The 22434-nt window shown below is 40.1% G+C and overlaps 1 protein-coding gene across 8 annotated transcripts in view; it reads left to right on the plus strand.

Annotated features, from left to right (window-relative positions):
* The first annotated feature begins 223 nt into the window (after nucleotides 1-223).
* Nucleotides 224-22434, plus strand: part of NRAP (nebulin related anchoring protein) — a 69931-nt gene continuing 47720 nt past the window's right edge. Inside the window, exons 1-14 of one of the 8 annotated variants that reach the window (XM_072805251.1) lie at nucleotides 224-551; nucleotides 866-960; nucleotides 1540-1627; nucleotides 5817-5921; nucleotides 8522-8626; nucleotides 9361-9468; nucleotides 10181-10285; nucleotides 11030-11137; nucleotides 11426-11524; nucleotides 14496-14603; nucleotides 15593-15709; nucleotides 17866-17970; nucleotides 19422-19529; nucleotides 20729-20833. In XM_072805251.1, the coding sequence (XP_072661352.1) occupies nucleotides 480-551; nucleotides 866-960; nucleotides 1540-1627; nucleotides 5817-5921; nucleotides 8522-8626; nucleotides 9361-9468; nucleotides 10181-10285; nucleotides 11030-11137; nucleotides 11426-11524; nucleotides 14496-14603; nucleotides 15593-15709; nucleotides 17866-17970; nucleotides 19422-19529; nucleotides 20729-20833 (1428 nt within the window). In that variant the 5' untranslated portion in view covers nucleotides 224-479. The remainder of the gene's footprint in view (nucleotides 552-865; nucleotides 961-1539; nucleotides 1628-5816; nucleotides 5922-8521; nucleotides 8627-9360; nucleotides 9469-10180; nucleotides 10286-11029; nucleotides 11138-11425; nucleotides 11525-14495; nucleotides 14604-15592; nucleotides 15710-17865; nucleotides 17971-19421; nucleotides 19530-20728; nucleotides 20834-22434) is intronic. The other 7 variants (XM_072805252.1, XM_072805253.1, XM_072805255.1 and 4 more) reach the window with 7 other exon arrangements.

Consider the following 22434-nt stretch of genomic DNA (forward strand, 5'->3'; position numbering starts at 1 on the left):
CTTTAGTCATGGGCCTCACAGAGCAAGCTTTTCTAATTTCATCGTTGGATGAGTGTGTGGCCTATCTCTTTGTATTCTTTTCTTGGGTTATGATCACAGTTCGTGTTAAACTACTACACGCTGCCTAGTCATACACGAGGATTTGGTCACCCACATAAACATGATGCTGTTGTGAGTTCATTTTTCTATTTAGAGAAGCATGTCAGCTAGAAATACCTCCACCTAATTTCCCAGACGCATGCGTGCTGAGTGAGTGGCCAAAATAGCCCCTTGAGTAAGTGGCAGCTTTAAAAACCATCCAGCTGCTGACTTCAAACTAGAAGGTCAGTAAAGGAAAGTGGAAGTTGGATTTTGAATGATCAAGGTGCTCACAAGGATTTAACAGTGGTCAGGATTTTGGAGACTTGCACAACTAGCCTGAGACTTCTTTGGATTTCTTGCCTGTTGCCTATCTTTGTCTTCTCTCTTTGGACGTCAAGATGAATGTCCAGGCTTGCTCTAGGTGTGGGTATGGAGTTTATCCTGCCGAGAAGATCAGCTGTCTAGATCAGGTCAGTAGACATTTCTTGGCCTTTGGAAATAATAACCAATATGGGAGATTTATCTTCTCACATATGGACATGTGGGGCTTCTTGAACCATCTAAAAAAGATGTATTTATCATTTTTCCTCATTTCTACCCATTCCTATCTCTATCTTCTATGTCACCTTGAAAAAAAGGTTATTCATTTAACATATTGTACTTGTGTGTGGGTGTGTTTATCACCATTTTACCTCTAAGGATCCATTTTTACCTGGAAATGTATAAGAATCCAGAGTCTGGAAAAAAAGGCAATTTTGCTACATCTTTTCTATATGATTTCTAGATATGGCATAAAGCATGTTTTCACTGCGAAGTTTGCAAGATGATGCTATCGGTTAATAACTTCGTGAGTCACCAGAAAAAGCCGTACTGTCACGCGTAAGTGTTTGGTATCCTGCCCCACCACCTCTTGGGTTTTGTTTATTTTTTAACAGGTAGCCAACCAGAACTTCAAATCACACAGCCCAGAGTTAAAGCCAAGAAATATCTTCCTCAAAGTTGTCATTTACATAAAATCATTGATGAGGTCTAAGGCAGGATTTTATGCAAAGGACAGAAAGTTGAAAATTTCAAATTTCTTTTTTTTTTTTTGAAAATTTCAAATTTCTTTTAGGTAAAAAGTCAAATCCATTATAACCCCATGTTAAATTATTAAATACCGTGCAGAACACTGTAATTGCTGCAGATATGCCTATAGAACTTTTTTCTTTTAAAAAATTCCAGAATCCTTTTCAAGTTTTTTTTTCAGAAAGTATTTCAGTGACCATTTCTAGTTAAACTTAGCTTTTAATTTCTTTGATTTCCTTTTTTCCCTTTAAGACATTGCCTGGAAAATAGTAAACTTAATTATTAAGTTTTATATTTATCAATTAAAAAATAACCATACCTTTAGGAATAATCAATCATCTTGGGTAAAATGCATTTTGAATTTTGGTTTATATCTATTTTTTTTTCTAGCCACAACCCCAAGAACAACACTTTCACAAGTGTCTATCATACTCCCTTAAATCTAAATGTGAGGAAGTCTCCAGAAACCATCCATGGGGTAAGTGACTTAATTTTGAATTTCAAAATAGCCTTTAAAGAAAGTTTATTAGCTCAGTGTCTATGTCCAAATTGAACCTGCTCATTTCAAGTGCAAAGTGCTTTTAAGTAACAAATATTGCTATTTGTCCTACCGCAGTAGAGGCCCAATACCCAAGATAATCTGATAATCTAGCTTGAATATCTGATGTGTTTGTAATCTCTGCCTACCAGCTCTGTTCACACTGGTGACGGTTTACATTAGGTGTATACATTAGGTGCCTGTATACATTAGGTGCCTAATAATGTAAAACAAAGTTTACATAGCTGGAAAATATTATAAGAGCCTTTCCTTGCTTTCTCCCATGATTATTTTGGTATAGAAAATGAAAAACCTCTAGTTTCACACTCTTCAATCTCTCTGAATTCAGGAGTTTTTATGATCACTAGCAGCCTCTCTTTCTCCTGGGGGTAAGGGTAGGTCAAAGATATTTTGATTCAGAAGTGGTGTTTGGCTAGACAAGAAAGCCGTGTTGATCAACCAACCTCTTCTGAAAAACCAACAATGGGGTTTTGTCAGATAGCTAGCTACCACTTAGATGCCTGCATTTATTGAAGTGATGACTCATTTAACTTCTTTCCCCCTTGCCCCACGAAGTTGCTCTGTGAGATGCATCTAGAAGCTTTCTAAAATTAGAAAATTGCACAAGAGGTGGAAGGCTGTCAGTGATCTGCCCTCCTCACGTCACCTCACCTCAGACTGCCTCTCCTGCCTGCCCAGGCCACCCGTCTCCTCAGGAAAATGTGTGTTAGATCGAGCCTACCCAACGCCCCCTGCCAAGTTAGCTTAATTTGCTGAGAGCCCTGGACTGATTGTGAGCTTATTATTTTTAAACATGCTTATGCAACATGCACTGTACAGTCGTTTAATTTACTTAATACACATTACTATCTAGTAGGGTAAGTAATGTTATGATCCCATTCTGCTGGTGACGAGCCTGAGGTGCAGAGTTACTCACACATCATTGATTCCTAAGGATTCGCAAACCTTAAGAATTCACAAGCAATCCTAGGTTACTGAGAGGGTTTGTTCTTTTAGGATCTTGGTTTCATTTCTTGAAGTCTAAGGGCAGCTACACGAAACTGCAAATAAATACTGAGTGTAGCTCTTACTTGAACAGAGCGCCAAACATTCTGCTGGGCTCTTTCACTATCTTATCTCATTTTTTCTTCACAAGAATCCTCTAAAATATTACCATCTTACAGTTGGGAAGGCTGAGGCTCAGAGAAGTTAAATAACTTGCCTAGTTTTGCCCAGCTACTTGGGTGGGTACAAATCTAGATCTCTCCAACTCTAGAACCCATAGCCTGAACTCCTCCAATGGCCTACTTCTATGTATGTAGAAGGTGGCAAACTGTCCAGGAGATAAGCACTTGTTTATGTTTACAAAAATCCAGATATTTCTAGAGTTGTACAGCCAGAGTTTGACAGATTAAACACAAGAAGTACTTATATGGCAGAGTGCTGTTTGTATATATTACACTCTCTACAAAAAGATCCCTAGTATCTTACTTCTCCACACTGCACTAGCTCTAAACTGGCATGTCCCTCCCTCACAATCATACAACAGGTCATACAATATTTCCTTTCTTTGAGATGGTAGTGGATTCATTTTCTTTTCACTGTATGTGACAGGCCCAATCTGGAGTGAGATTTTTGCTGGTTCTGTCTCTAGCCACAGACAGTGATGTGAACTTCCCGGGATGCCTGCGTGTGTGCATTTGTTTGCATCTGTGCGAATCTATGTGTATGCGTATAAATATGTATGTGTGCCTCTGGGGAGTGTATGTATGTGTGCGTATAGGTGTGAATAGGTGTGCGTGGGCATATGCATGTGTGTACATGATGTGTATATATACATATGTGCGCATACAGGCATGCGTGTGCATATGTATATGCATGTGCTCTGTGTGCGTGTGTATGTGTGTACGTCTCTCTGTATATTTGTGTGTACATGGTGTGCCTATGTGTATACATGCCTATTTGTGTGTGTGTGTCTGCATATGTGTGTTATGCCAAAAAAAAAGGCTGTTGAGGTCACTTCCTCCTCCTTCCCCACCAGGAAAAATTTCAAATGGAGAGCCATGTCCCTTCCAGGCCCCAGGTCTCATAGCCACATTAGGAAGGGGGATGGATTACTTTCTTACCCTCTCTCCCATCTTCTCTGAGAGACTTTGCCAATTGAGTATAAACAAATTCGTTATGTATGTACTAAAAGAAAGAACAAAAGGGCTGCTTCAGTGATGGTGATGAAGGAGGAAAGTAAAGAATTTGAGTTGGCATTTGAAACAAGTTGACATTTTTTTGTGTTTCCTAGATGTCCCTTTTAAAAATAATAAATAATGTGTAAGACAAAATTTCTTGTTTGGCAGGTGTGAATGGAATTTTTAGAAGAATAAAACATTTAGATTCTCTTTTATTCAGAGAAGGGACTTTAGCTCTTAATGCTTCTTTCTTACCCCACTAGTGACACTTGTGGCTTATTTCCTTTTCCTCCTTCCTCAGAATAATCTGGAATCTTATGAAAAGTCTCTGGAGAGGCAGACACTCCCTGGTGATGGATTTGTCCTGTGGGTGGAGGACAGCAAATAAGGCTTTCTATCTATTTTGGTCACGCAATTCTGATTCCTAAAGTCAATGGCTCTCGAGGAGGGCAATTTTACCCCTCAGGGGGCATTTGTGATGCCTGGGGACTTTTAGAATGTCACAGTTGGCAAGAGGGGTACTATTGGCATCTGACGGGTAAGGACCAGCTATGCTGCTAAACATCCTGCAGTGCACAAGACGGGACTTGTGAAAAAGAGTTAACCAGCCCAAATATCAGTAGTGCTGTCAACCAGAAATCCTGCCTTTAGTCTATGTAATGTTTGCAGTAATTTCTCAAAATCCAGGGGAAGAAGCAGAAGCAGATAAAGCACTCTCAATTTCTGTATTTAAAAATACGTATATTGCAGCAAGCAAAGTAGCAAGCCTAGAAATTCAATGAGAGAAAGTACCCTTCATGTGGAAATAGAATTCCTAGATTCTAAACCTGGCTCTGATTACCCATTGAATAATTTTAGTAAGGTCACTTCTTTTCCTTCAGTTTCTTTCTTCATCTATAGAATTAATGATTCAAGCTTCAGCTTATTAAAATTGCAGGTTTCTGGCACCATTTTAGACCTCATAAATTATGACATCTGGATTTGGACCTAAGACCTTTTGATTTCTTTTATGGTTGGCCCTTTTTATGTTGTCTTTATGAGCTCTTTGCCCATCCCAAGACTCTGAAGTTACCATTGTGATATCAGTTCTGCCCAAATTGATCTACACATTCAACATAATTCCAGTCGAAATCCTGGTGTTTTTTGTAGAGATTGACAAATGGAGTCTAACATTGATGTGGGCACACAAAGATTCTAGAATAGCCAAGAAATTCTGAAGAACACAATTGAAGGACTTCAGTTACGAGATTTCAAGATTTACCACAAAAGTAATAGTCATTAACTTAGTATAGTTTTGCATAAGAATAGACAGACTAGTGGGATACAATTCAAGGTCCAGAAAGAAAGCTGCACATATGTGGTCACTTGAATTATGACAGATTTGCCAGTGCAATTCAGCGTAGCAGGGACTATCTTTCAATAAAGCAGTGCTGGAGTGATTGGATATTTTTATGGAAGAAAATGAACTTTGACGCCTACTTCACACCTATACACAAAAAACTCACACATGTATTCCAGGTCAAGATATTAAAGGTAAAATTATAAAGCATAGGAGAATATGTACATGAATTTGGGGAGCCAACATTTTAACAAGCTCCTGGGGTGATTGTTGCACTAACGTTAAGAATCATTACTCTAAAAGGCAGCATTTTCTGAGGTTACTCTAACCTGCCTACTGGGTGTTGTGTGATAAGTTCATCAAGACCTTCAGTTTTTTTAATTGTACTGCTGAATGGAGTTTTGCACACCACAGGTGCTCTGTACGTGTCACCTGGCTGGGGGAACAGGAAGAGCCACAGTGAGACTGACAACCCAGTGTGTGTCATTGTGCACTTAAGAAGCTTTGCCACTGAGATTCAGAAAAATCCCTCCAATTTAACTATATGTTATTTATTTTCTTTCTCTTCACTGACGGAAACTTTCCTGACCATGTCTCCATCATGCAGATTGATGAGCAAGATGAGGGCGAACGGTTTAAATCAGTTTTTCACTGGGACATGAAATCCAGGGATGGGACAGCTGCACCTAACAGGCAGCCCCTGATGAACGAGGTGAGAGAAGTGGTGTGAATGGGTTTGGACAAAAGGAAAAGAAGGCCACACTTTGCAAGTGAGACACATTGTTGTTATTACTTCTAGAGGAATTGATTAGGCTTTGATTCACCCAGTCTGTGGTTCCAGCTGTCCACAGAAGACATCCATCAGCATGGTGTGGGGTCATCTCTACCACATCTGCTTCCAGTCCAAACTCACTAGTCAGTTTGTCCCTTTCAACTACTGGGTTTCTGGCCCTGGGAGCGAACCACCCAGGCTGGAGACCATGGCTGCCCTTTCTCCCTCTGCCTCTGCCCCTGCATTTCTCCCCCCTTGCTCTGATCCACATCATCTCCTGCCTGGACCTTCATGGGGGCCTCCCAAGATGGCCTTCTCTCTTCTGGCTTTGCCTCTGTCTAGCCTGTTGAGTGATGTTGGCCACACACAGCTTCCTGGATGGCCCTGACTTACTCTTCCTACCACCTGAGAATTTATGCTCACTATGGAGAGGCTCATCATTTCAAAATTCCTCAGCCATTTGCTTTCAATTATACACATAATACTTGGATTTTCCTCATCATAAAAAAAATCCAAAGTACAAAGCTAACCCCCTGTGCATCATCTCCAATCAGTCCTTCTGCGGGGGTGCCTGTTATTTTCAGTCTCATGGGTATTCTTCCAAACTTTACTCATTTACAAATATAGATCTATGTAATTCATTTCTTAGTACTTCCATTTGGATATGGCCACTGCCACTTGCTGAGGGACCTTTGATGAAATTATATAACCATTCTTTTCTTTGGCTTTCTCATCTGTAAACTGAACTTCTGACAGTTCCTGACATACAGAACCATTGAGAAGTTTAAAAGAGTATATAAATGTAAAGACCTTAGAACAATGGTAGGCACAGTAAATACTAGCTATTACTTTCATTAAAAATTATATATGTATATTTCTATTGGGATGTGTAATTTTTCCCATGAAACAACATACCTTGTTTTGCAACTTGTATTTTTCAATCAACAAATATCTTGGAGATACTTCTTTTTTTAAGATTTTATTTATTCGAGAGAGAGAGAGAAGCAGAGACACAGGCAGAGGGAGAAGCAGGCTCCATGCAGGGAGCCCGACATGGGACTCGATCCTGAGACTCCAGAATCACGTCCTGGGCTGAAGGCGGCGCTAAACCGCTGAGCCACCTGGGCTGCCCACTTGGAGATATTTCTGTGTCGACCTCCTTTTAAGTTATTGTGGATGGGTGTATCATGAGTGCAACCATTAAGAATGGATGCATCATGCTCTTCTGTGGATGGGCAGGGTTCTTTCCAAAATTTTTCCTATTACAAAGTTGCTATGGATACCCTTGTGTGTGACCTCTCTTGGACACAAGTGTTTCTCTAGAATAGATAATGAGAAACAAGGTTTCTATGTCAAAGAGTGCATGCGTTTTTAATTTCTATGGCCACTGTCAAATTGCTCTCTGAAATGGCTGTGCATTTGATATACCTATGGGCAGAGGATGGGACTACTTATTCCTCCACGTTCTCACCAGTACTTGATATTACCAGATAAAAGTTTTTGACAATTTCTATGTTTTTTTTAAGTAAATTTCCCTGATTGCTAGTATGGTTGAGCATAATTTCACATACCAATTATCTGTCTTTCTAGATCTTAAGAGTGTGGTTCTACGCAACCTTTCCAATTTGCCCCACCTTCAGCCCAATTGGCTTCTTATCTCTATCCCTAGTTTCTAGTCAAACCCATGTCTTCATGGTCTTTTACATGAAGCCTATCATTGCCTTCGTGTTTTTATTCATGGTAGTCCCCACTCCTGGAATTTATTCAATGAATACTTATTGAGCCAATTATGTACAGGTGTTGTTCCAAGCTGTTAGAATACATTAGTGAATAAAACCAATGAAAATCCCTGCCTTCATGGAACTGACCTTCTAGAATGAATGTCCTTTTTTTTTCCTTTTGCCCCTGTCAATCTGACCTCAGCCTTGGAGGTCCAGCTCAGATTCCATCTTCCTATCCAGAATGGAGCCATCACATATAGATTACTTCTTAAAACCTTGTGTTTATCGTCAATACACTACACTTAAGCACACAAACATTTTCTAATTACTACTTGTTTTGTATGTCGGTTTTATCTCTTTATATAGGCCACAGTTTTATTAAATAAGGAACCGTCTTCCTTTTGGGGGGCTTTTCTTTTAATGTTAATTGCTTATCCCAATATAAGGCACATGACAAGTAGGTTTTTGCAGTGTGTCTGAATAATGCTGGTTAATCTCACATTGTCCATCCATAAAACTCTCCACTGATCAATCTAGGTACAGTGATGAGCAAAGAAGTGTTAAGTTACATTTGGAACCCTTCTAGAATATACATGAATCTCAGAAAGTTCAACTTTTTAGGAATTAGATTATTTCCTAGGTGAAGAAATTGAACATTTTAGTTAGCTGAGACCCACCATATGCCAGTAGGAGTTTATAGTTTTTAGAGAATTTCTCTTATGCTGACGGTGTATGTGAACATTGCTAGGAGGGTGGAGTAGGTCTTACCAACCAAATGTGCAGGGTATGTGTTTATGCGTTTGTGTGTTTCCTTTACAGAGAGCCTATTGGAATGGATATGGGGAAGGGAATGCTTGGTGCCCAGGAGCTATGCCAGACCCCGAAATCGTAAGGATGGTTGAAACCCGAAAGTCTCTTGGTGAGGTAAGAGCCCTAGAAATTATTCTAGCAATTAGTTTGAATGTTTCTTTATCTTAAAATTGTGGTAAACAGACTACTGGCCCTTCCCCCAAAGATTACCATGTCCCAATCCCCAGAACTGTATATCTGTTACATTACCTGGCCAAGGGGATTTTGCAACTGTGATTAAGGTAAGGATATTGAGATAGGAATATTACCCTGGACTATTAAGGTGGACAGATGTAATCACAAGGGTCCTTATAAGGAGGCAAGAGGGTCTGAGTCAGAGACAAGGTGATGTGATAACAGAAGCAGAGGTCAAAGCCATTGGGAGCCATAGAGTAAGGGATGCAAGTAGCCACTAGAAGCTGGAAAAGGTGAAAAACTGGAGTCTTTCCGAGAGCTTCCAGAAGGGAACAGCCCTGATGGCCCATTTCAGACTCCTTGCATTATCATATAGGCCTTTGAGTCAGAGAGGTTGTGCTCTCTTTGGATTCCTCGGGTTGGGTCAGGCTTCCCACAATTTGATATAAGCATTGAAGGGGAATCTCTTTGACCTGAGAAGTAGGATTTTCTTCAGTGTTGAAGATGTTACTCAGATTACCAATGGAATAACATTTTCAAATTTACTGCAGGTGATTGAAATGTTTTCTGAATATCTTATAAATCCAGGTGCATTGGTTCTGTTGATGCTCACAAGTCTAGTCGTTCTTAGCTGAAGTCATATTGTTTTTCATGCTGACATTGGTTTTGACCAGCAGGAGTATACAGAAGACTATGAACAACAGAGGGGCAAAGGGAGCTTTCCAGCCATGATCACACCTGCCTATCAAAGAGCCAAGAAAGCTAACCAGCTGGCCAGCCAAGTGAGTGTCCTAGTGCTTAGTCACCATAGATTATGCTAATTTTTGTTACTAATGAAACTCTGGGATTCAGATAAAAACCTGTAAGAGAATGCTTATGGACATCATTAGTGTGATATTATGGAGAAAACTGTGCTCTTATGTTTTCTCTGTGTATTACCTCCTGTGCCTTGATTGGGCCACATCTAACAAATGGAGAGACCAGGCAGCTCAGCCAAAGACTGGACCAAATAATATCTTGAGGTCACATTAGCATTTGAGACACTGATTCTCATTAAGTGGGTGGTACATCTTCCTGAGGAATAGCTTCGCTATTCCTGTTGGCTAAGAGCTCAGAGTTTGGAGCCAGAATGCAAGAGTTTGAATTCTGGTTCTCTCATTTACTGGCTGTGTGACCATAAGCAAATTCCTGAGCTTCTCTATTCCTCAGCTGCTCATTTGTAAAATGGGGAAAAGAATGGTCCTGCCTCATGCGATTTTTATGAAGTGAAGTGAGTTAATGTTTGTAAATGGTTAGCCCTGCCTGGCATTATCTTGGACTTAACACAGTGGCACTGATGCTTTTTGAAGAGGAGCTTATGAGACCGGCCCTAAAGACTTGGCCATCGGCTTGTGTTGAGTCCAGCCCAATGGTATAGCTTCAGGACAGCTGTAAAGAAGAGTCCTCTCAAAGGTTGGTGGGTATGACCTTGACCCTATGCTGTCTCTTAACCAGGTGGAATACAAGAGAGGGCATGACGAGCGCATCTCCAGGTTTACCACGGTGGCGGATACCCCTGAGCTGCTACGGGCCCAGGCAGGGGGACAGCTTCAAAGTGATGTAAGAAATAACGGAGGCTTAGAGGCCTATAAGATTCTCCTTTCCTTCCTTCCTTGAGGGTGGAGGGAGGAAGAATGTAGGAGGCTTCTCAGTCCCCCGTGGGAGCCAGGGAAGAACTTTTTAAGGTCAAGGATAGTCAAGTCAGATAAGTCAGCTAGCACAGACCTTGTGAAAACTCTTCCTGAGAAAGAAGAACTTCGATGGTATCAGTTGCAAATCAGATGTATGTGATTAATCTGAAAAAATCCAGTCCTTGTCACTGGAAATTGTAGAACATCACTTCTAAGGAATTTCTACCATTTGCCTTTTCACAGCCCAGTTTTTCTCTAGCATAATAAGACCAAGAATTTAGTCTTCTGAGTGGGAAGTGTAAGTGCAAATCCGGGTTCAGCTTAATGAGTGGCTTCCACTTGCCTTGGGTTGAGAACCCTCTTTTATCTCCCAGACTTGACTGGAGGCTCCTTGAGGGCAGAAGCCTTCTTCTTCTAGCCCATGCTGCATGAGTATGTGTTGAATTCTGCATTCAGTATCTCCATGTATCAGGCACTGTCCTGGGATTTGGGGAATAAAAAGGTAAAGAAGATACACATGGTCCATCAAGCCATAAGCAAACGATGGTGCCGTAGAGGGTGTGACAGGGAGATATGAGGAGGTAATGCAAGCCCTCGGCAGGGCTTCTCATCAGATGGCCTGGTAGATCATGTGATTGTGGCATGAGATTCATTTTCTTTTTTCATTTTCCAGGTGAGATACACAGAAGACTATGAACAACAGAGAGGAAAAGGCAGTTTCCCTGCTATGATCACGCCTGCTTATCAGATAGCCAAGAGAGCCAATGAGCTGGCTAGCGATGTGAGTTCCATGACAGTGTATTTGTGGTAGGGGAGGAAGCAGGAAGTTACCTGGGCTTGGCAATTACAACTTCCTGTCTGCTTTTGCATGCACCATGGCCCAGGGAGTAACTTTCCTTCCTAGTTTTGAATTGCTTTTACCAAGACATTGATCTGGCACTTTTATGTCTAAGACATACTCCGTGGACCCAAGCAGAAACAGAACATTCCACAAGACATTCTTTTTTATTCTCCTGGCTTCTGTGCATAGAAGGTTAAATTCACAGGTTTGTCCTTTCCCTTCATTTAGGTGAGGTACCATCAACAATATCAAAGAGAAATGAAGGGAATGGCTAGTCCAGCTGCTGGAGCTGCAGGCACAAGGGAATGCATGGACCGATATGGCCAGGTATGTAATAAAATCACTCCCTGGGAGACTGCCCTTTCTAATGATCAGTTCTTGGTGGGTCAGTAGCCCACTAGCCTGTGACCATTTAATCAGCTGATGGCCGTTTAATCAGGGGTTGGGCTGTGGTTTATCTTGCCCTATTGATGAAAGGTAGATTTTTCCAAGTCAGAAAACAAAGGCAATTACATGGGGCTCAACTTCATCCACGTGGAAAAGCAATTTCTAAGCATTTTTCCTTTCCTTTTTTTCAATACTTTTTATTTTATTTAAATCCAATTTGCCAACATAAAGTATTAACAGCCAGTGCTCATCACATCACATCACATCATTTTTAAAATATAAAGAACCTCTATTGGGGATCCCTGAGTAACTCAGTGGTTTAGCGCCTGCCTTCGGCCCAGGGCATAATCCTGGAGACCCGGGATTGAGTCCCACATCAGGCTCCTTGCATGGAGCCTGCTTCTCCCTCTGCCTGTGTCTCTGCCTCTCTCTCTCTCTCTCTCTCTCTCTCTCTGTGTCTCTTGTGCATAAATAAATAAAAATCTTTTTTTTTTTTTAAAAGAACCTCTATCAATATGGTGGATTTGCCAAGAGTAAAGCATTCTCACCTATTCAATGACGAATGATCTCAAGGCCTAAGACTGGCTAATTTTAGCTCATCACTGTATAAGCACAAAATGGATCCAAATGCATGTCTGGAAAAATATTGGGCACTTCACTGAGTAGCAAGGGTCATTTCTTAGAAAGTGTATATCTTATCTAAGTTGCTAGGTGAGGCAATTTACAAGAGAATGCAAATCATTTCCTCAACTTCACTTCTCACATGAACTACATAGTGATGGGGTAAAAAGGTTGAGATGATAATTAGAAGCTAATTTTTATTTGTACATCCCTCTGTAGGTGCAGGAGAGAAAGGGAACATTATTTTTTCACAGTTGTAAGTAAAGAATATTGGAAGGCTAAGTGTGCGTACTGGAAGAGTATATTCTTAGTTGATTTTTTTAAAATAATTAAAAAATTGAATTTTTATCAGTGACTTGATTCTACAATATACATAATTTATTCAACATACCTAATTTATGAAAGGAAACAACTTACTTCTTTTCTTTAAAAGAGTGTCGAGGGAGACACTCATGTAAGATGGAGGTATGTATGAAGATGGATTGTGACCCCTTTGCAAATGTCTGTCTGAGCAAAAGTGTTTAGTTTTAAATGAAAAAGTCCATTTTATTAAATTCTGTAAATTAATTAAATGGCCTCAGTGCTTTAAACTCAATGAAATTATGCTTTTGTGGCTTTAATGTTTCAAATATATTGTATAGAAGGCTCAAGACAACTTTTAAAAATATTTGATTCCTATATTTGGCAAAAAATATTTTGTTCCAAATGTGACCACTGCTATCTGCCAGTACATGAGTGTGTCTAGACATATTCATACACATCCATGAGATATAACCTTATAGTGTCATAGTTGGTTCTTGGTTTTTAGGACATCTTGGCTGAAGTGGCCGGCTGTGCTAATAACAAATCTAAGAATCAAAGTGGGTGTTGTGTGATAGCACCACCAGCAGCTGTCAAGAGGATGAGCCTTGTATGGCATTTCCTTGTGTGATTTAGCGGGACCTGCCAGGCATGAGTAGGAGGGAGTGAGAGAGAAGCAGACACCCAGAGAAACCATAAATATCTGTAATACCTAAAACGCCAAATAATTCATTCTTCTTTTTCACAAATAACAATTTTTTAGGTTAATAGACTATATCATGGAATCAACTTATTGTTTGTAACCAGTCAACTCCCCAATAGGATTGAGTGTCTCACTAAAAAGATTTACATATCCAACATAAAAATAGATATATATGAGCAGAGAAGTTAAAGTAAAGCTACATACCAACCCCAAATTATTGAGCAGAAGAGGTAAAAGGAGATTACCAAAGAATTTGAGAACCTTCATTATTATTTTTTTTAGCTTAACTTTCTTTTTTCTTTTTTTACTTATTGCATTGCTGCCAAGAACATTTTGGCAGCCAAACATAAAGGGCCACTCTGGCTAAACACTTGTCATTATTGGATAGAAGGGAAGCCTGGACTTTCTGATTTGACCCAACTATTTTATTAAAGAAAATGTGTGTGCCAGACTCCAGCCCTGGTATGGGAGTGAGGCAGGCTCTTGCCTTGGAGGAGGCCAGACAGAGGATGGAGTTATGAGCCCAAAGGGGCACACAAGGCTGTTTCAGACTGGTTGGGAACACAGATGAGGAAGCAGCTGATTCTGCCTGGGGCAGGATTTGGGAATGAGGGAGGAGTTTCCCAGACAGAAGGTAGCATCTGAACAGGTCTTGAAGTATATCCCACTGCCAGGAAAGGTTTATGCTAGTGACATCATGACAGTTCCACGAGAAAGAAGGTTTTCTTTTGTGGGAGTAGGTAGAAGAAACAGGCTCCGATGATAATAGTCTGAAATATACATTTAGTCCCATTTAGAGCCTCTTCGGGCAATTTGAAATATCCCCCAAACACAAAAATTCAAATAATTATAATGCTCTTCTCCCTGGCAAATAGCCTACATCACTGGGAAAATAGTATCTGGGATGTGAATGGTTTTTTTCTGCATAGATCTGCCAATGGGCCTGAGAAAGGCAGCATTTGAGATTACTGGAGGGCAGAGACCACCCTGGTATCAGACATGGAATGAGCACTCTATAGTCCACAGATCTGGGAGACTTGTAGAATGTCTGGATTTATCTCATGGAAATGATGATGATTTGTTTAGTGCTGTGTGCCAGGCACCAGTAAGTAGAGCTGACCCCACAATCCACCGTCTTAGCCACCTTGTAGTTCTGCTCCCAGAGTGATCCCTGGAACATCCAATGGATGGGCCTCTATAGGATCAGGTTCTAGGAGAGATCATTTCCAAATCCCCCACCCATTCAGGGAGGGGAGCCTCACTGATGGAAATTTTCTATTGGCCCAGCAGGGTTACTTGGAGGAATATCAGGAGCACAGAGGAAAAGGCAGCTTCCCCGCCATGATCACCCCAGCTTATCAGAATGCCAAGAAAGCCAACGAACTCGCTAGTGATGTAAGTACTGCATTGGGGCGACCTGCAGAGCCACAGAAGCAGAGGGGAAACGAGATTTTGAATTCTGTACTTACTGAAACTAGCACACAGAGCCATTTATTTAGACCTGAGCCAGAGTAAAACGTTAGCCTCAATTTCTCTCCAAATTTCTGACATCTACCTCTTTTGTTCAACTGTTTGGTCACATTTATCTGCTTCAAAGGAGAGTGACACCAACAAACTGTGGAAGTCACCTTAGGTTAGTTGAAGCAGTGCAGATGCTGGTCTAGCCAGAGAAGCTGGGGTTAGGAGGGTCTTTGCAAAATAAGCCATCTAGAAACCCAGTACTTTAGGGGGATAGCTGTTAAAACAAGTCATGTGATTACCAAACCTGGTATAACTCAGTTGATAGGATAAATTTTATTTGCAGAATGTTGGCCAGCTGGCAGTCCTCGAAAGATAGACTATAATTAAACTCGGTAGAGTGACGTGCATGTGTAGATCTAAGATGCCAACTTGCACATGGTCTATATATGGTTAGAAGCCACGCATGAGCTTTACACCCCCTTTACCCATCCCCTTTGCTCTGTGCCGTTCAGTTAGCATCCCATTTACCCAGGATAGTGCGCTCTTGTTGGCCCGAGAGGGAAGTAAAATATTCACTTTGCCCCTCAGCTGATTAGATGAGAAAAGATGTTGAAACCATGGGCAGACTGGGTTAGGAATTACACCTTTTGGAATGATTGTTTTGAGACGTTTCTTCATGCAGAAATTAGAGGATAAAGTACACAAAGTATGAAAAGGGCCAGTAAAACTTTGATACCAAAGGGACTGAGTGGTTTATGGATTTCATGGAGGGAAAAAAAAAAAAAAAACCCATGTGATTTTTTTTTCCTTCAAAAAATTCTCTTAAGTAAATGTTGACGTTAAATGGAGGGTCATTTTGGGGTAATTTCTCTCACGGAGCATGAAAACCACAACTCCGGGCCCTCTTTGTGTGCTTCTTTCAGATAAAATACAGGCAGGACTTCAATAAGATGAAAGGCCCTGCACATTATCACTCCCTCCCAGCCCAGGACAACTTGGTTCTCAAGCGGGCCCAGAGCGTGAACAAGCTTGTGAGCGAGGTGCGTACATAGAGGGGACCGGGGTGGGGCAACCCCAGTGTGAAAAATTCTGTAGAATGCCGCAGAAGCTACCCATGGCTAGCCGTTCCCTTGGAACTGATGCACAGTCAAAAGCCACTCCCAAGAGAGCCTAGAATCAAACAAATTAAACAGTTTCTCCAAGGGTTCAAAAGTTTCTTTGCAAATTCTCAAAAGTTTCAGGCAGTGTTTTTTTGCTGCAGAATCCTGTCCTAGCCGACCTTCGAAACAGTATGTCATTCTTGCAGAGTGGAAATCAGATCAGAAAGTGTTTCCCACCTGGAACCTCCCTCATTCTCTTATTATTGTCATTGGGTTTCCCCGAAGTTCTGTGTCTCATATGAATTCCCATTACCTTAGAGGCTGGACTGGCCGCCAGATGGTGGGTTTTGTTTGGTGTACTTGGTGATTCAGATTTTTTTGAATTCCTCTGGCAAGGAAATAACAGGGTCGAGCTCCCAAATCCTTATCACGCCCTCAAGCCTTTTATTTCACAGCAGCTCTTCACTGGCATTTCCTCTCTGGACTCCAAAGGCATTTGAGTTAACAACCTCTTGCAAAATGGGGAAGAATGAGGGCTATTAAAAGATAATCGAACAGGTTATCTGCAATTCAGAAGCAGACATTCAAGTATTCTAAAGTATTTTTCTTCCCTAACCCCTGAAGGTCAGTCTTCCATCCTAAACTATTCCTTAATTTGTGGTCCTCTAACTCTGGGCTGCTCAGAATCACCAGGAGGGACATCATCCTCATCTCAGTGGGAGGCTCATGTATTTTGAAGTAATAGATGGGTGCCTAGGTCTTGGAATCTGCATTTTAAACAAATGTTCCAATCATTCTAATGCTCTAGGCCAGAGGTCAGCAAACTACAACCGGAGTACCAAATCCGACTCCTAGCCTGATTTTGTAAATAAAATTTTATTGGAACACAGCCACCTCATGTTTGGTTATATATGGTCCCTGGCTGCTTTCACACTACAAGAGCAGAGTCAAGTAGTTGCTAAACTTTGCTCTTGATTCATAGAACATTAGATCTAGATGGGACCTTGGCAGTCTTTAGGTCCTCACTTTGTCATAGTCTAGAAAAGTACAGTGTCTTATTGTGGCTCAGAGAGATTTTGAGGGATAGAAGTGAAACCAGATCTCTGAGAGTACAGTTTTACCCATCCAGGAAAAACACTTAACATTTTGGCCTTTTTCTAGATGAAGATACTATAAATAAATATATGAATAAAAAGACATTTATAGATCAGAATTCAATTATATTTATAGTTTGGTATACTTTTTTCACTTCTTATCAGGTTGTGAGCAGTATATGCATCTTGCATACTTTAAAAAGCATGTTTCCACCATATGTTTTATATGATAGGATTAAAAAATTGTATTTAAAAAACATTTTTTTTTTTTTTTTTTTGGTAAGAGGTCACAAGAGAACTTCGATTTCTTTTTGCTCATGTTTATCTAGTAGGACAAACCAGTCTTGCTCTATTTGTGATACTCAGGCTTCAGCTGCCTCCTCCAATTACCTGGGCTGACTTGGGACCTATTCAATAACTATAACCTTACATCTTATATCCAGCTACCCCGGGGAGCTCGACCAGCCAACCCATTTGAAAGTAGAAGACACTCTGTGCATCTATGAGGAATCTCATTTATTATACTCCTTCGTAGAGTAACTTTTTTGGTTAAATTTTATTGAAGTGTACATATGGAAAAGTATATACATCATATGTGCCTACTGCGAGGGATTACCACAAGTGGACACCTCCATGTAACTAGCACCCAGATCAAGAAACAGAATGTGACTCAGACACACCCTCCATAATCTTCCAGATACTTTGCCCCAAGAGTAACTCCTGTCCTGATTTCTTAAACCCATCTTGCCACTTTTTTGGGGATATATGAAATCTTACCATATTTTCTCTTGAAATATATCTTTAATTTTCCAAACCAAAAGGATGACTGACTTATTATTTGAAAGGAGAACACATGCTGTCAACTTATGGTACCCTATGCCTGGTATTTTTCAATGTTGGGTTGAAAGTTTTCTAAAAATATCCATGTAAAGTCCTGGTGACATTTTTCAAGCGTAGCTTTGGGCTTGGTTCTATTGTGCATCTGGTGTCTTGGTTTCCAAGGTGGAATATAAGAAGGACCTGGAAAGTAGTAAAGGTCACAGTATCAACTACTGTGAGACGCCTCAATTCAGGAACGTGAGCAAGATCTCAAAATTCACCAGTGATGTGAGTTTTTAACACCTGAGCATTTGTTTGGGCTTTTTTATGAGCTAAATTTCTAGGTCTCTTAAGAGACAGTCTATGTGAATATATCTGTCTGTCTCAGAGAAGCATGGCTTCTGAGCACAAATACCTTAGAATTTTGATCAAGATTGCCTACAGGGGTAGTCCATGTAGTATTACATTCTGTTACATTCCCCACCACGCACTTGGCCTTGAGTCCTTAATGGCAGTACCTCTCCTCTTGTGTTCTTGTGTAGCAGCGTCCGGCTCCTGGTTGGTGAATGCTGGTGAGGGAGCCTGGCTGAGCATGCAACCTCCCCTCGCCATGCGACTGTGTGCTTCTTAGTTAATGCCTGATCTCGTATAACCTGGGGATCCAGATGTTCTTTCCTTGTTTTACAGATGAACAGATGGCATTTGCTAATTTGGAAAATCTCAGAGAAGTTCTGAGGCTGTCTCCTTGAGAACATCAAGGACCTATACTAGACTATGTGATTTTGTTTCTTCTTAGCTGCATATCATAGTAGAATTTAAGACCACGAGGGACTTTGTAAGATTCGGGGAGGAATTTATTTTGCCTAAATGTAGTGGTTGAGAGCACCAGCTTTGGAACTGACAGACCTGGCTCCATAATTAGTCAAGTGTTCAAATTTGGGCAAGTTGCTAAAGCCCTCCGAGCCACTTTGTCCATGTGTAAAATAGGGATGATAATCAATTCTTCCTCCTCATGGAATACTTGTGAAGATGAACTGAGTAGAATCGTGGTAATAGTATTTGGTTAAATATTTTCAGTGCCTAGAAACTCAATGGCTTCCCAGGACACGTGATTTTAATGCAGCTTCATTGGAAGCTACCCATATTTTCCTATTTATGACTTCTTGGCATCCTGTTTTGGTTTTCTCTTCATTTGGTAAACTGCATTTGGGACATGACATCATTGTTTCACATGGTTTTAGTAGTCACCAATTTGTGGTGTAAAAATCACCTTGGCAAAGCTCAGGTTGTATTCTTCAAATAATTAGAAATGGAAGTAATAGCATGCAGATTTGTACTAGCCCATAGCATGGGGCTTTGTACCCAGTGCTGGCAAGGTCAGTCTTGTCCATTGGAGAATTCCATGCTTATGGTAGGTTTTCACATGGGAAAACTCTAGCATATTTACAAATGAAAATATTAAAAAGAAAATTGGATCTGTTTTGTGCTGTCTGTACTCACCCGATCCTATGTTTGGTCATGTGCTTACGTGCTTGTCTCACTCCAACATCTTGAGCTTGCTTGAAAGTTGTTTTTTTCAAAAATGATTTGCCTTATTTTGTATTCAGCAATACACTGACTACTTAAATAGGTTCTATTTTATCATTTCTATTTCCAATTTAATGCATTAAAATGAGTAGTTGATCTCCAGCAAGTTAGGAAGAGAATGCTTTTATTGAAAGTTTTGTGTTTCCATGTAGAATAAATATAAAGAAAATTACCAGAACCACATGAGAGGCCACTATGAAGGAGTTGGTATGGACAGACGGACTCTCCATGCTATGAAGGTTGGAAGCTTGGCAAGCAATGTGAGTCCCATTCTGAAGGGTCTATAGGTCTGAGGACCTGTTGGGGTGGAGGGAGGTGAAATGAAGAATTCAGCCAATTCTTTTCAACCTTCCTTTTTAAAAGTCAGTGTTCTATGGCATTAAGACTGACCCAGGTGATCCCTGGGTGGCTCAGCGGTTTGGCGCCTGCCTTTGGATCCTGGAGTCCCCAGATCGAGTCCCACGTCGGGCTCCCTGCATGGAGCCTGCTTCTCCCTCTGCCTGTGTCTCTGCCTCTCTCTCTCTCTCTATGTCTATCATAAATAAATAAATAAATAAATAAAAAGACTGACCCATAAAAGCTTCTAAACATAATCTATATAACCAAAGCTGGGTAGAACCCTTGAAAATGTTCAAAAGCTTCAATTTATTTATCTCAGCTTTCTCTGGCTTGAGGAGTACTTAGGTATATTATCTCTGATCCAGTATGAGAAAAACATTCCATTTCTGAGAAATAATGAGAAATGGATTAGCATAATTCTTACTTGAAATTCTTCAAATTTCCAAAGTGTTTGTGATTTATTTGGAGTTGATTGGTTGTTTGGTTCGTTCACTTATGTAATCGTAGTGTTCATTGAAGACCTCCTCTTATAGACAAGTACTGGTCAAGGTAGTAGGATAACAAAATAGTTCAGATCCCATAGCGTGTAATCTATTAATCTTCCCTTGGCTTTGTCAGTTCAGTTGACAAGTTTGCAAATGCCAAGTGGTAAATCTTGGAGGTAAGGGGCACTTAAAAAAAAAACTATTTCATTAGTAAAACATACAAATGTCAAATTTCCTCTGCTTGAGAATGTCAAATTTGACCTTTAGAAAAAAATTTAAATACTCTGAAGACTCTTGACTTTTCATTTGTTTTCTGGGGGTTGGCCAAGAAACTCTTTCATCATCTATCCATGTGCCAGTGCTTCTTTTTTAATAAAAACTATAAGGGGTTCTGTAATTAATAAGAAAGATAAAATAAATGTGCTACAGATGGAAGTTAACTAATTTTGGATTAATTAAGACGAATTCAAATTAATTAAAAGCAAAGTGTGAACATAATTTTCCTTGGAGGTGATGAAACTGAATTAATTTTATTTCTGGTTACTTTTTAAGAATTTCCTGTGACATTCAGACAAGGTCAAAAGAAAGTGGGGACTCATTTCTTTTTTCTTATTTTTTTTTCCTCCCTGCTTTAGATTGCCTACAAGGCTGATTATAAACACGATGTTGTGGACTACAACTACCCAGCCACTCTTACTCCCTCTTACCAGACAACAATGAAACTTGTCCCCTTGAAAGATGTAAGTCCTATTCCAATTGCACCTTCTGCTTTATTCCTTGTCACTTCTTCCTGTGGAATGATTCTTAAGTAGCAAGATGGAAAGAAACCAGAAACAACAGTTCCTAACACATGGAAGAGATTGAGAAGGGGAACTCTTCCACTAGGAAGTTCATTCATGCATGTTTGGAAACACTTAGATTTTCCATGTCAGGTGGGGACAACTCTGATTTTATCTTGAAAATAACCTACAGTTCAAGTTCTCCTTTTAGGAATTGGTGGAATATGTCTGCCATTTGGTACATATTTAAAGTTATTCTTCTATAGCAGTGATAAGCTTTTTTTTTTATTTAAAGTTTTGGGGTGTAGTGTGTTGAGGGACCAGAGGAAATAAAATAAAATGGCTGTAAGTTGAGAGGAAGTGGTAATATTGACTTGATTTTTTTCTCAGGAGCACTTGGGAAAGTATATGTATTTCTTGATTATTATAGTGGTGATTTTATTTATAGTTTGGCTTGTCCCAATGAAGTAATTATAATTAATTGAACTTACTATTTTCTAATTATAAGACTTTTACTATATATGTTTGTTACAGGAAATTTAGAAAATACAGAAAAGCATGAAGAAAAAGATTAAAGTCATCTGTGTTCTTAAAAAGTAGTTAAGGTGGTTTAGAACTGAGTTCATATCATAGTTATTTGTCAGTGATGGTTATCTCTAACCAATCAGTAATTTAACAAGTAATTCCACATGCATTTACTGAATGCAACTTTCCTTCACATTGTTTTGGGATCAGCATGACTCTGGTAGCACTGACTTGGCAGTAAATTCACCTTGCTCTCCCTTTTGCTCAGACTGAGAGTGGAATTGGGTTCAGCTGGGCACCTCAGTGTTTAACGTGGTTTACAGGACAACAAAGGACAATCTTTGGCAGATGATAGTTTAATGAATGAAATGAGCTTTTCAAATATGTAGTAAAGTGAAGGATGGGAAATCAAGGAATACGAAGAGCCTAAGCTTTGCTTCTTCTTTTCCCAAGAAGTTGGGCTGGGTTGACTTACTCATTTCACCTTCATGAAACCCAAGGTTACATTTGACTACTTAAGCTATTTCCTTTCTAAAACTCCATCAATCATGCCTGAGAGGGCAATCCAAACTAGAGAGATTCCTACAACTTTATACTCCCCGTGTAATATGAGTAGCTATTACATTTGTCTGTGTAAGGCTGTGGATCAAACTATGCACCTGAAATAGAGCCTACTCACTTGGGCAAATCTGATAGAAGAATTAAACCAGACTAGATTAGAAGGTATTAATTAGAAGCGGAGAGAAATTCTGAACTGGAAGACCAGGTTGCAGAGGTGTTTAGTTTGACCGCATAGTGTTTAAAACATAATTGGATCAACATATGGAGCTTTGGGGAGTTTATATAAAAATTCGTATTTTCACCTATTCTAGAAAAATCTTAAAACTCTGGGAACGGCAGCCCTAGTTCCTGTGTGGTAGCAACTGGCTGGGACTGAGTGGCAGCTGCTCTGTGTTATCTTCTTCTCCTTTACTTTCCCTTCCTGGCTCCTGTGTGAATTTGAGTTAACCAACCACCCCTGATGTAGGGACTTAAAT

The sequence above is a fragment of the Canis lupus genome, chromosome 29, assembly GCF_048164855.1.
Source record: "Canis lupus baileyi chromosome 29, mCanLup2.hap1, whole genome shotgun sequence".
Taxonomy (NCBI): Eukaryota; Metazoa; Chordata; class Mammalia; order Carnivora; family Canidae; genus Canis; species Canis lupus.